The sequence below is a fragment of the Anabrus simplex genome, chromosome 1 (assembly GCF_040414725.1).
Source record: "Anabrus simplex isolate iqAnaSimp1 chromosome 1, ASM4041472v1, whole genome shotgun sequence".
NCBI classification, from domain to species: Eukaryota; Metazoa; Arthropoda; class Insecta; order Orthoptera; family Tettigoniidae; genus Anabrus; species Anabrus simplex.
In genome coordinates this window covers 192928831-192942968 of record NC_090265.1, presented here as the reverse complement: position 1 = coordinate 192942968, position 14138 = coordinate 192928831, and the positions used below count along the sequence as shown (strand labels likewise).

The window sequence follows — 14138 nt, the reverse complement described above, 5'->3', positions numbered from 1 at the left end:
AATGCACCTCACTATTTACTCATCTGATTCTGTGAAATGATGGAATATCCATACTTAATTTATGCTACTTTGACAATTTTTAAATGGTTCTAAAGAAGGAAAAAAGAAATCAATACATGAGTAACATAATTCCATCTGCTTACAATTATGCTAAGATCATTATTCTAAATTGAGATACTTTGGAGTAAAAGGCAATGTAGAAGACTTTGGATAATAAGTAGGCTATAAATCAGAATTTGAGTTTTCCAGCAATTTTTCATATGCAGTAGAAGAATAGATAAGTGGTGTAAAAATTCTTTGTTGCTACCAAAAACTTTTGAAGAATAATTGAACTACTGTACAAATATTGTCAGTTTTGGTATGGACAGATATACTGTACTTACCTTTTCCAAGAGGTCTACAAAGAGAAAGACATTAATTAGAAACTAGAGAATTACATATTTATGGCAATGGACATGAATGCATAACTTAGCCAACTAAATTTTTACTTATATAAATATTCCTTCTGCACACTTGTTTCAATGATCATTTTGAAACATATTTCATAATAGCACATTATCATCTCTGATAAATGAAAATAAAATGCGTATTTGCTCTGCTTGATTATTCAGTAAGCTAAAATTCTCATATCTTGTAAATCATAGGCTACAATTAATAAGTAATGGAATGAATGGAATGAATGGAATGAATGACGTGAATGGAGGGAGGGTATCAAGATGACTGCTAATGTATCAATTGTACGAAATATACCAGGCAGGTTATAATCTATCTCGACTTTATACTTGTGTATACCAGGTAGGTCTCAGGACGCAGACTCTGTTGGCATTGCCACAGAGAGTTCAAAACACTTGCTCATGTCCTGGAAGCCCGTCTTCATGGTGAACTCTTAGGTAACTTGCATTATCATACTGCCAGATCAGCCATCGCTGATGTTCTGAAGAATAAGGGATTCAACGTATACCAAGAAGTTCATGGTTCCTCCCATGATGGCAGCAATGGGTGAATAGACATTATTGCCTTCAATCCAAATTCTTCACAAGGATGCATCATGGACTCTACCATAAAGTTTGAGACTCATGCAAATCAACCAGAGAAGAATATCTATCAACCTATTGTTGAATATTTCAAAGAAAAGTATCACCTCACAGATATATCAAACACTGGTTTGATGATCAGAGTGAGAGGTACCATCCCAAAACTTTTTGGAGACATCTGTAAGCAGTTTGAACTTCCCAACACCTTCATCAGTATCATAGCAATTAGTGCATTGAAAGGTTCTATCACCATTTTTAGGAACCACGCATATAGACCTTAAAACATTATCTCATTTCTTTCCTTTTTTCTTTGATTATTTAATTTCTATAAATATTAGGTTTATGCCTAACAAAAATTTGTAAAGTACCCTTCGTCTTTTTGACAGCCTGCAGATAATATAGGAAGAATTTTTGAAGTAAATAAAGGCCAAAGCACATTCAAATTACATCTCCTCATAATGATACCTTATCTGGTACTTTCTTCTCTAAAAAACTTTCTAATTTTTTACAGTAGTGTTCACGGGATTAAATTGAAATTAACAGCAGGGAGCTAATTTCTCCTCTATAGATTAGTGTATACTTCTGGATGCACTTCTACTGACTTTCCAGGGAAAGATAAGGTGTTCATGTCTCTCTCTCTCATCCATAGATGCAAGACATCGAATACAGTCTTGTGAGCAGTGCAGCACACAGAGTTAAAGAAGAAGAGAATTTGTTATATGGACATGGGTTAGGAAACACTTCTTTTTCCATGTTAAAACTAATTTTCTACAACTCTACATCATCATTATCATAATCATCATCATCATCATCATCGATTTTCCGACCCAGCAAGCTGGGTGCGGGTGTTTACAAGCCTCTTCCAGTTCGCCCTGTCCTGTCCTGTTCTACCTTTTGCTGCCAATTTACATCACGTTTGACAAGGTCTTTGAAAATTTGCCTATCTCAACTATCATGAGGCCTCCCTCTGGGCCTCTTACCAACAACATTCCTTTCATAGTATGATCTTCGGGTCCTAATTGGAGTCATCCTTCTCATATGTCCATACCATCGAAATCTGCTTAATTCTAAGGTTTCCAACAGGCTCCTGTCCAATCCAAGTTGTTGCCGAATACTTTCATTCCTTATTTTGTCTCTCCTTACCTTTTGCAGACATGACTGAAGGAACTTCATTTCAGTGGCCTGTAGGCGACTTTGTGCAGATCTAGTCAACGTTGTTGCTTCCAGTCCATATGTTAGAATTGGTACAAGATATGTTTTGTACAACGTGAGCTTGCAAGCTTGGGGAAATGAGTCATCCCAAAGTAATTGACGAACAGAGTGGTAGAATTTTGATGCAGCTTGTATTCTATTGCCTATTTCTTGGTTTGTGGTATTGTCAGAAGTCTTTGAAGTTAATTGAGAATGCCTACTTCTCCATTTTGCACTCTCAAGTGGACTGCTTCAGGATTTCAACTCATCACTAAACCAATGGTTTTAGTTCGGCTGATGATCATTCCCATTCTTTCATATCAAATTCTTCTTGCCAAAGGTCTAGTTTAGCTTGAACTTCTGCTTCTGTCCCACACTATAGCATAACATCATTAGCAATTACAAATGCATTTGTTGTTTGATCCTTCATTTTCACTGCTTTTATCACCTCGTTCATTATAGTAATGAAGAGAAGTGGTGACAGACAACTTCCTTGTTGGACTCCGCTCTTGGTTTCAGAACAGTTTGACCTGCCTCCTTGAATTTGCACACAGCTCTTTGTCTCTCGATATAGTTGTTTTACTCGAGCTATAATCTCATCTGGCACTTCTTTACGTCTCAGACATACGTGGTACATGATCATATGTCTTCTCAATATCCAAGAATACAATTATAACCATTCTATTCTTATCCCAGTATTTTTCAAAGAGCATTTTTGTCGAAAAATGAGGTCTAGCATTGATTTGTTTGCTCTAAATCCATGTTGTTCTTCCTCAAGTTTAGGTTAGACAAATGTTCTGATTTTTCTCTCCAGGATGGTCTCATATATTTTTAACCCATGAGATAGAAGGGTTACATGCCTCTATAGTTGTTACACTTCTTTTGCTCACCTTTCTTAAATAGTGGAAAAAGCACTCCTTGCCTCCTTGTACTCTGTACAACCATTGTATTCCAGGTTCTCCAAGTGCTTTGATCATGTCTACACTGAACTCATCCAATCCTGCAGACTTCTTGTTTTTCATTTTACATATTGCTGTCTCCACTTCCAGCCACGTCAAACTTACTACATTATAATTTATAGGGTTTGGAGGGTCATCTTGTGTATCATCAGTTGTATTACAGTTCAGTAAGTGATTGAAATATCTACCAACTCTTGTAATATTTCATTTTCATTTCTAGTTACTGGTACCTCTCTGTTTAGAAGCTCTACTGTGTTGATAGTACTACTATCAGTTCTTTTGTTTTTAACAATGCTATACAGGAGCTTCTTGTGTTTGTCTTGCCAAGACAAGATCTTCTTTGCATTTCCCTCTCTCAGTTTCAACTATTCTTTTGACCTGTAATCTTTTATCTTTGATCTTTTATCTTTTTAATCTTTTATCTCTGTAAAATGACATCTGTAAAATGACCTCTATTTCACTTGGATTTCCTCGCACTCTGGTACAGTACAAAGCTCTTATTGCACCATTTCTAGCTTTGACAGTAGCTTTTAAATCCTCATTCCACCATGCTGTTTCTTTGGATTTTCTTATTTGGCTCTGCCTTCCACATACTCTCTCAGTTGTCTTCACCAATACTCTCCTCAGGTTATCCCATTCCTCATTTGTAGATCTCAGATCTTCTTTTGGTAACATCTTCTGAACATTTTCTCAAAACATTTCCTTCACCCTTGGTTCAGAAAGTCTCCAAGTTTTTTTTTGGTGTTCTTTTGTTGTAGACTTTAGGAGGTCTTCTCTTTGTAAAATCTGCAACCAATAACCTGTGGTCTCCATCAAAATTTTCACTAGGAATTACTTTGACATCATTTAAAATCTTTCGAACACCTTGGTTGGCGAGTATATAATCAATCACAGTTCCATGTTGATCCTACCAACTATATCTTGTGATCTTACGCATCCTTTTTCTTGAACCAGGTGTTACTTACAACCATATTGTTCCTCATACAAAAATCTAGAAGATGTTTGCCCTCTGTTGTCCAATTCTCCATTCCATGAGGACTCAGAGAGGATTCATAGCCCAGTCTATCTAATCCAACCTGAGAATTAAAATCTTCCATTACTACCAAATTTTCACAATCCATATGTTCCTCCAAGTTGGACAGGAAGGCTTGTTTTTCTTCATTTGAACATCCTAATAGACCTGGATTATATGATATTTGTCTCCATTCCAATTTAGTGACACTTTAATTATTCTATCACTGACAAATTCAGTCTAGCTACAAACATCAATATCTTAATGAAGTATAAAACCCACTCCATTCCTTAACTCCAAGTTATTTCCAGACCAGTATAGTTTATAGTCTAGATGGAGGTGTCTTATTCCTGTTGCCTTCCATTTGGTTTCACTCATCCCCATGATAAGAATTTTCCTCCTTTCCATCATATAAACTACTTCTTTGGTTTTATTTGTCAGTGTTATAATATTCAACTCTACATACTCTGCATACTCCATTAATCATGGGAAACACATAGGGACAGAACAAACCAGCATACCACATGAAATGTTCAAAATGCCCTCTGTTAGTATTTAGGCCTATACATGCATCAACTTGACACTGCACTGAATCCCAGATGCAATGGGATATTGTATATGTACATAGTTTAAGTGAAGGCCTAAAACTGAATTCTCAAGAACCTATCAACAGTCCTATCAATTACTACATAAAAAAATTATAGTGAATGCAATTTCTGATCATTTATCTCTTATACAGTTTTACCGTTCCAGTTATGATAACATATTCATGATTGTGAAGATGAATATCAAAATGAGGAAAAAATTGTGAAGCAATGATCACCTGAAGAATATGACAAGATAATTGTGAAGATGACTGTCAAAATGATGGAAAAATTGGGAAGGAATGATTGCCTGAAGAATATGACAAGGAAATTGTGAAGATGACTATCAAAAAGTGAAAAAGAAAAAAAAGTCGTGAAGGAATGATCATCTGAAGAATACAACAAGACAGAGTCATGGAAGGAGTACTCTCTTTACATTGGATGCCCTAATATCACAGAGATGGAAGAAAACTAAATGTGAAGGCCTGCAATATCAAAAGCCCATAAAATTGATCAACAATAATATTACATGAATTATTGTTTGTTGTGCTTTGCTTTCTCTCTTCTGCTGCCACTCATCTCTAATAGATGGCATTACTGCTGTGTAAGCTAAGGGAGTTACCTACATGAGTAAAACTGCATGCCTGAATATTGGCAAGAAATAGCTGGGGAGTTAGATAACTTTCTTGTTTTTTTTAACATGCCATTCCTCTGGTTCATACATGTTCGGATAGTTACTGGTACATGACACACTGATTCATCATAGTATTCCAGCTATTTGCAGCCTGCTATGAGGCACTGATAAGAATGGGCTGTGTGCACACTTATTGGAAAATGGAAGAACTGTGTTCACCTGTCTTTTCATTCCAGCTCTAGTACTTGGCATTGTTAAAACACCAGTGTGGTTCTGTTTATGAAAAGCGAGAAACTGTGCCATTTCCCATTTCATTGATCATTTCATATGATAGTATTGATTTTAACCGTGACATTCCAATCAGCTAATATAGTATTCTGACAAAAATACTGATGTTATATTTGTCTGTACCTGTTACAGCATCACAGGAAAGTGGCTGGGTGGATTTTAATTAATATTATTATTTCAGTTTGGAATAAGGTCAAGTAGGATCTTTGCCATAAGTTGTTCAAAAACTTTCTGCATGAGGGGGTGCTTCAGAAGGGACCTTAAACATAAAACTCAATATCTCTCTCTTACAGTTGTTTTTACATGAGAATAGCTCATGGCAACATTCGTTTAGAGTTTTTGTTGTGTACATTTCTCTGATACAGTGAAAATTAAGGTAAATATTAGTGGCAGTCATGTGAAAGTTTTAAATCCAGGAACCAGTAACTATCTCTACAGAGTGTTAAGACAGTTGCTATGGAGATTGTTCTGGAAACATTTTAAAGACTTTTTACATCTGTCGTATTCTTTAAATATACCTGTTATACCGCAAGGAAGAGATTAAATCAATATGCAGTAATGTAAAACAATATGAAACTGCAAACGGCCACAGAGAACACAGAAGCGAGTGCATCATGACAGGCTGCTGACAGGGAGAAGCATGCCCACTTACGTACCATACCGTACCTCAGAATCTGGGGAACAATATGAAGAGTGGACAAAAATGTAATAATGCACATATTAAGTGACTGAACAATGAACAACAGGTACTCAAGCTATTACAATATAAACCAAGAAATCAAGGACTCAGGAAAAATTCATTAATGTTTCTCAAAACTTTGGATGACAGTAAATTGTATGTAGGCCTAATTATAAACTTCGTGAATAAATATGCTGGTCATACACATTCATTCATATTTCTTGCTGAATCTAGTATTTACAAAGTTATTGTATGAGGGTCACTCTGAACTAATGCATCACATTATTTTACAAAACCAAATTCTTTCCTACAAGAGAGTCCTCTTACAGCTGGCATTCGAATTTAATTCAACCAATATGATCTACATAATATTAAGAAACGGTGCTGGTAGTTTCACTTACAATTAGTTATTGTTCCTCCTAAAGGGTCCCCTTTATAATCGAACTCAATATCCAGGTACTTGCCCTATAAAAGAAAAAAAATAAGTTAAATTTTGCTTTACAGGTAAACAAATTCAGAATTAAATAAAACATCCTATGAAGGGATGAAAAATGCCTTGAAAATATCCTTGCTGTAACAGAAAATTGTAAATGAAATTAATCACACTCTCATTTCAAAAAGATGTAAGTGCCAAATTATCCTTGTGTTATCAATAATGGCAACAATCTAACTTATGAAGCAATACACTTTTTGATGTATCAGTTGACCCAAAACGTATTCATGCATAAGCAATGTAAATACAATATAAATCAATAAATCAAGGACTCAGGATAAATTCATTAAATCAAATGTAACTGAAAACTTCAGATTACTGTCAATTGTATGTATAACTAACTTTGTGAATAACTGTTCTGGTCAGAGAGTATTAGAAAGATTCATTCATATTTATATATGTGTGAAGTTATTGTATGAGTGTCACTCCAAAACTTGTGCATCACATATTCTACATGGAAGCACTCTTACTGTTTGTATTTTGTACTTATATTTAATTTAACCAGGTCCCACACATGATGCAGTCATAGCACTCATTCAAGATGGCAGTTGCTCTTAGTATCTATCAAATGCAGCACGCTGTTATAGAGGTCCTAAATTATGAGAACAAAACCATTAGAAATACTCACAAAAGGTTTGAGCATTTAATTAATTATTATTTGCTTTTACGTTGCACCGACACGATATGTCTTATGGCGATGATGTGATAGGAAAGGCCTAAGAGTGGGAAGGAAGCGGCTGTGGACTTAATTAAAGTACAGCCCCAGCATTTCCCTGGTGTAAAAATTGTAAACCACGGAAAACCATCTTCAGGGCTGCCGACAGTGGGGTTCGAACCCACTATCTCCCGGATGCAAGCTCACAGCTGCATGCCCCTAACCACATGACCAACTTGCCTGGTAGGTTTGGACAAATGGAAAGAGAATATGCTGTTGATTTCAATACAGTAGGTCACTAGGCACAAAGATTTTCGGGCAGCAAGAGGTAAGCCACGAAAAATTTGCACCGTAAAAGAAACTTTGCTGCATTCGTTTTGGAGTGCCCCCTCGTAAACTAGATAAGAATATGAGAAGAGGCAATAAGGTTCTTTATCACACACACTTTTTTCTGAATATTGTCGTATATATGGCTTGCCATTAATGTAGTAACAGTACAATAGACAATAGGAAACTAAGACTTATTTTTCTTTTCACAAACAACTTACGGAACAAGAGTGAAATGATTACACTTACACCCAAGTTTCACACATAAAGTGCTCAGTAATAAGCATCTCGAGGAGCCATATTGGGCAGTTTTAAGTGCTGCTACACAGTACGTCACAGAGAGAACACTGAAGATGTAGGTCATCATCATCATCAGTTTTCCACTCCAGTTGCCCGGGTGTGGTTTATGAGCACTCTCCACTTCTGTCTGTCCATGTACCACTCTTCTCTTAAGACGACATCCCTGCTGACTCCTCTTGTTCCTATGTCCTCTTTCACTTGGTCCAGCCATCTCTTCCTAGGTCTTCCTACCGGTCATTTTCCGGCCACGAATGTGTGTAGCCATTGTTTTGCTGTCCTTCCATCGTCCAATCGTTTGACATGGCCAAACCATTTCAAACGGGCCCTTGTCACTTTTTCATTCAGGGGTGGGTAAAACTGAGCTGATTTTTGAATGCGTTTGTTAATCTCATGCTGTATTCTGTTATCACATGAAATGATGCACCCAAGATATTTATATTGGTCTACTGTTTCCAGCTGTGTACCTTCCAGCATTATTTTTCCTTTCTTCTTCTGCCTGTTGACAGACATAGTAACAGTTTTTGATTTATTTATTGTTAATCCGTGTGCTTTCAAATGTTCATTCCAGGTGTTCAGCCTCTCTTGGACTTCCTTCTCTGTATTTCCCCAAATTACTACATCATCTGCAAATGCAAATGCATTGATGTCCATATTGTATCTGAGATATTTGAGTCCATTGCAATTTCATATTTTCCCAGAATTTATCAACTATAGTTGCATGAGTTCTGTGATGAGCTATTGATTGGTAATAACTGATGAGATATATTCAATAGGTGACAGATTCAGTAAATGTTGTATCTTATGGCGAGGTTGGATAGGAGAGATGACAAGTGAGGAGACTGGCACAAGTAAATGGAAGCAATTCTATACTCAGTAGGCCCCCGTGGTTGCCAACCCACATTCCCAAGTTGAGACCACCTGGGGTCCACTTTTAGTTGCCTTTAACGGTAGGCAGGGGATACCACCCCCACTCACACAGGGTAGTTTATGTGATGTGACTATATAATCTGTAATAGTAAATAGGCACAAGAAATTATTATTTGGTACTGTGATCAGATCACTGGAATCCTTCTTATGTAAGTCTTATTATGATCTACTGAGTCTGTGTTAACATTACTAATGAGCACTAGTCTTGGAAAGTCTCAATATTCTCCAGTCTAACTGTTATATTCTTTAAATAGGCATATTTAAGTTATCTGTGCACGCAAACACACTTCTATAATGTTACAGCAGCTCTCTATCCTTGCCCGTTATATTGCTTTTCACGAGGATGGCACACACAGTCATCTTCCTTCTGTGATCTATGTATTCTGTACAAGTTCAGTTGATTGGAGGCATCCTTCTTGGTGTTGCAATTTCAATGATCATCAGAGTATTAAGGATTAAGAGTGAAAATGAGAATGACATATTTCACTTTACTTCATAGATCAAGCAGAAAAGATGCCATTAAGTTCTGAAATTCCACACTTCCTAATATATTAGGTAGATTCAACATTATTTGTATGTGATAACTGATGATATCCTTATTTAACAAATGAAACAAATCAAGCAAGCAGGCATGAAACTGTAAATTCTGCAATAGACTTCTTCTGAAAATCATTTCCAGGCTTCAAATAATATATGGTAGATAATGGATACGTGGAACAATTTCATTTCACCACAATATTTTAGTTCTTTCAACTGGTATTTCAGAGACTGTCAAATTTTTCCACTTACAGTAGCTAGCCTATATCATTAAGGCAAATGAGGATAATATTATACTTTTTATTCAGTAGAATGAACAATTGCAGTTTGGACAAAAAAAAAATTTTTTTGTTTCTTCTAATTTTCTTTATTGACACCTCAGCATTAGAATTTCACTTTGGTATCAGGCAAGGACTGGAAGTACTGGCCGATTCACTGAGAACCGAACACATTTTAAGTGGAATAAATTATGAGTGTGAAACACAAACAGATGTTTTTATAACAGAGCAGCTGACTTCAGGTTTTTCAAAAGAGATATCTTCTTTCCAAACTGCGTGCAATCGCCCCCCACCCCACCTTTTTTGAGAAAATATAATATTTTTATTCCATTTTAACCGGCTGAAACTAGGAATTATAGGAGTTATTAAACAAAGCAATTTGTGCAAGTCCTATTGTCTTATCAGCTAATTCTTTCCCCATTTTCTTTAATTATCAACAAAATCATTAGTGGAAATACGCACAAAATATCGTTTGTCCTGTCTAACCAACTGGTACAGCGCCAAAGCAAGTAGTGGAGACTTTGCATGTGCTGTGAGGAAGGGTAGCAGTGATATATACTTTTTTGCTAAGGTCATGGACACTGAGGTCTGATTCACCCACTTACCACACGCATTCGTCCATCTGGCAATCTCTGTAGTGTGTATTAGTTTCTTAGTATGTAGTCAAATACTAAATTATTTTAATTCTTTAATCACCTGTACTTCTTTTTAATTGTAATAAATGTGTAAAATGGTTCCTTTCGCAAAAGTTTTATTGTATAGTAAAACCCCAAACCCCATGGCACTACAGACCTTGAAGGGCCTTGGTCTACCAAGCAACCGTGCACAGCCTGAAGGCCTGCAGATTACAAGGTGTCGTCAACCTTTTCCTCTGTGTCTAAATTTGCTCAAAGAGCATAAAGAACTTATCATTTTCTAGCTTTTTTCTGATGATGATGATTATGATGCTGGTTGTTTAAAGGGGTCTAACATCTAAGGTCATCGGCCCTTAATGGTACGAAATGAGACAAAATGTAATGGCAATATAAAAGTCCGATATTTTTATTGACAAGTGTCTTAATGTGATGATACAATGTTTCTTAAATGAGAAAAAAGACAAATCTAACTGTAAAAGTTCAGCCAGGAATGCTAAAGCAAAAAAGAAGTAATGCATAAATGAAGGATCAACCCATTTCACATCTTGTTTATATGTCTAATTTCAGTCTTTAAATACTAACCTTTTAAATAATTCTTCATTCATTTATCCAGAATTGCTTTAGCAACTTTGAAGTTAATATCTCAATAATACTTTCTCTCTAGACATAATTTATTTATCCATTTTCGTATATGCATTTCCAATGATATTTGAATTTAGCGTGACTTTTCAGGTCAAGTGACTAGATCGCCACCGTCAAATTTAACAAGGCTAAATCCGTAAGTGTCGCGTATTGTCTCTACTGTATTTGATATAGTAGAGACAATACGCGACACTCAGCGAGATATCGAGGGACACATATTAGAGCTCTCTCTAGCGGGTAGACCTGAGAACTACTGAGTCTGTCATAAGAGCACGTGTATTTGTGTGTGAAGTTTTTGGTGTTATTTATGCGTTTTCAGTGAGTTGACATAGGTAGCGTGTGTCATTCTTTGATATCTCCTCTCAACATGAGGAGAAAGGTTTGTGTTGTGTTTGGCTGCAGTAACTATGAAGTAGAGAAGAATGCGTGGTCTTTCTTTCGCCTCCCTCGTGACAAGAAAATGTTTATAAGTAATATTGTGTTTGCATACCTATATTCTTCCAGTGACAAAGAGATTTTTATAGTACTTCATAACCTTCTGACTTGCTCGACCCATATTTTAACTGGCTTAAAATATAATACGCATATTTCATTGTAGGGAACATGGGGCAGAACGGAACCTTAAAATTTTAACACAGTGTGATTGGTTGAGCGATGTAAATAAACAAGACAAAGTTATTGCTCTTATTTCACAACATATCATACAACAGAAAACAAGTAAAAAATAACAGAGATAATAAATGTAAGTAGTAAAAATTGGCATAAAATAATATATTCCGAATGGACCATTCTGCCCCAAGCATCGGGGTAGAATGGAACCATGGATGAAAATGTCAAACTTTTCTCACTTTTATGTAGTTTTCTCTATTTAATGTCAATCTGAAGTATCGTTATTGTCCATTATTTTAATGTTCTTTACAGAAATAATAAATCTGACTCAATAATGAATTCAATCACCGGCAATATTCACAAACGAATCTAAACTTCAGATCTCAGTGGTGATCCAGCCTGTTTCGTAGCATTCTGCCCACCCACCAGGGGGCAGACCCAGTTCAAATAACTTTTGTTTCTTTTTCCTCGGAAATATCAGCATTGGTGGCATGTAGGCACCAGCTGAAGAAAAGCATATCTCTGCTGTGACTGTTTCTCCTCTCACAGAAGACGTTATGACACCAACTTGCCTTTTTCCTTTCGGAGCAATTACTTTTGATTGTCCCTTAGGGTTCACTGTAATCCCAGTCTCATCACACTTAAAATTACGATCAGCTGTCAGATTGTATTTCTCACAACATTCAAGGAGGAGGTCAAAAAACTTCTGAACATTTGAATGATTAAAACCCATTGCTCGGGCACCAGAAGTTGCCTCAGGTTTTCGAATTCTTAATTCTGAATGCCTTGTAAGAAAATTTTGCATCTAGTCTATACCTGCCAGTTGTTTTATTTTGTTGAATGGATGTTCAATGTGGTTCGTTTCGTCCAATTGGTAAGCTACAGCGCGGCAATCATTACGTGTCAAACCTAAAAGAATGGACTCCATCAAGTTGATGTACTCCACAAGTTCTTGTTCTGCAGTAAACACAGTTCGAAATTTACCCACACATTTGTCTACATGGGGTTTGTAATCTTCTATTTTTTCTTCACATATCTCTGCAGTGTAGTCTTGGGAACTTGAAATTGCTGTGCGGTTTTTCTTAACCCTATCTCTTTACCACTGCTGCTATTGCCAGTTTCATACTCTCCAAAGACCAGTTTTGCCGGTCTGTTTTTCTTGAGTAATTTCTGACCATCTGTAATAAAACAATAACCAATTAAACTGCATTGAATTTGAAGGTATTAACCTGTACTATAGTAATTAGGCTAAAACTTTAAATAACATGAGAACAGGCACAGCTAAACAGGTACTGAGAACGGGGATGGGTCACAATGGAACCGGGGCACAACGGAACCGTTGTCCATTCTGCCCCGTGATGTAAGGTTATATTCAACAAGCCACCAGCAAAAATTATATTTGAAATATACGAAATATATGATGAAAGGTTGTAGTAAATAATATGTAGTTTGAAGAAGAACTACGAATAAACATAGCTCTGCAAAATCTGAATGCTTACCTTGAGGAGAAAATGTTCCAGAAGTTAGAAATGTTGGAATAACACGAGACACACCGTAACTTAACCAAGACCGAACACATGGAGATCTCTAGCATTGCTGCCAACTGTTTTCTGGCCTGCAGGAGAATAGTTCCTGAAACTTCCGTAAGAGTGCAGTAATGAGTAGGGGATTTAAAGGCAGAGTTCCGTTCCGCCCCGTGGTTCCATTCCGCCCCATGTTCCCTATAGTGCAGCAGTTAACCTTCAATACCGATGTGTTGTTGTAGGTGTGATCTGTGGGTTTTGAAATGTCAAAAAAGTGATTTGAACAAGGTGTACAAGAAAGAACGGATGTTACGCTTATATAGGAATTATAAGATCGGTTCAGATCATTTCCAGGCCAGCGACTTTAGAAATCCTCGACTATACAGCCAAGGGTATGTTACATTTTATCTCTAATTGTACGTAAATATTTCTCAAAGCATCACTATCAACAACATTTTCATAATTTTCTTTCTTTTATCCCTCTTCTCAGATTAAAGCCGGGATTTTATAGATTTTCTTTCTATTAGTAGGCTTCATGTTAAGAGGAAAATGGTCCAGTTTTTAAATGATAATTCATTGCATCATGTGTGTAAGGAATGTGCCGATATTTTTATTGACAAGTGTCTTAATGTCATGATACAATGTTTTTTAAATGAGAAAAAAGACAAATCTAACCATAAAAGTTCAGGGAGGAATGCTAAAGCAAAAAAAAAAAGTAATGCATAAATGAAAGATCAAGCCATTTCACAGCAGTTCATTTCACATCTTGTTTATATGTCTAATTTTAGTCTTTAAATAATAACATTTTAAATAATTCTTCATTCATTTATC

The 14138-nt window shown here is 36.2% G+C and overlaps 1 protein-coding gene across 1 annotated transcript in view; it reads right to left on the bottom strand.

The window, feature by feature from the left end:
• The window catches only part of Myo95E (Myosin 95E), a 503326-nt gene that overhangs the window by 315738 nt on the left and 173450 nt on the right, over positions 1-14138 (bottom strand). The window contains exons 5-6 of the mRNA XM_067140340.2: positions 6783-6846; positions 384-397 (exon numbers count right to left, since the gene is read on the bottom strand). Coding sequence (XP_066996441.1) covers positions 384-397; positions 6783-6846 — 78 coding nt within the window. The remainder of the gene's footprint in view (positions 1-383; positions 398-6782; positions 6847-14138) is intronic.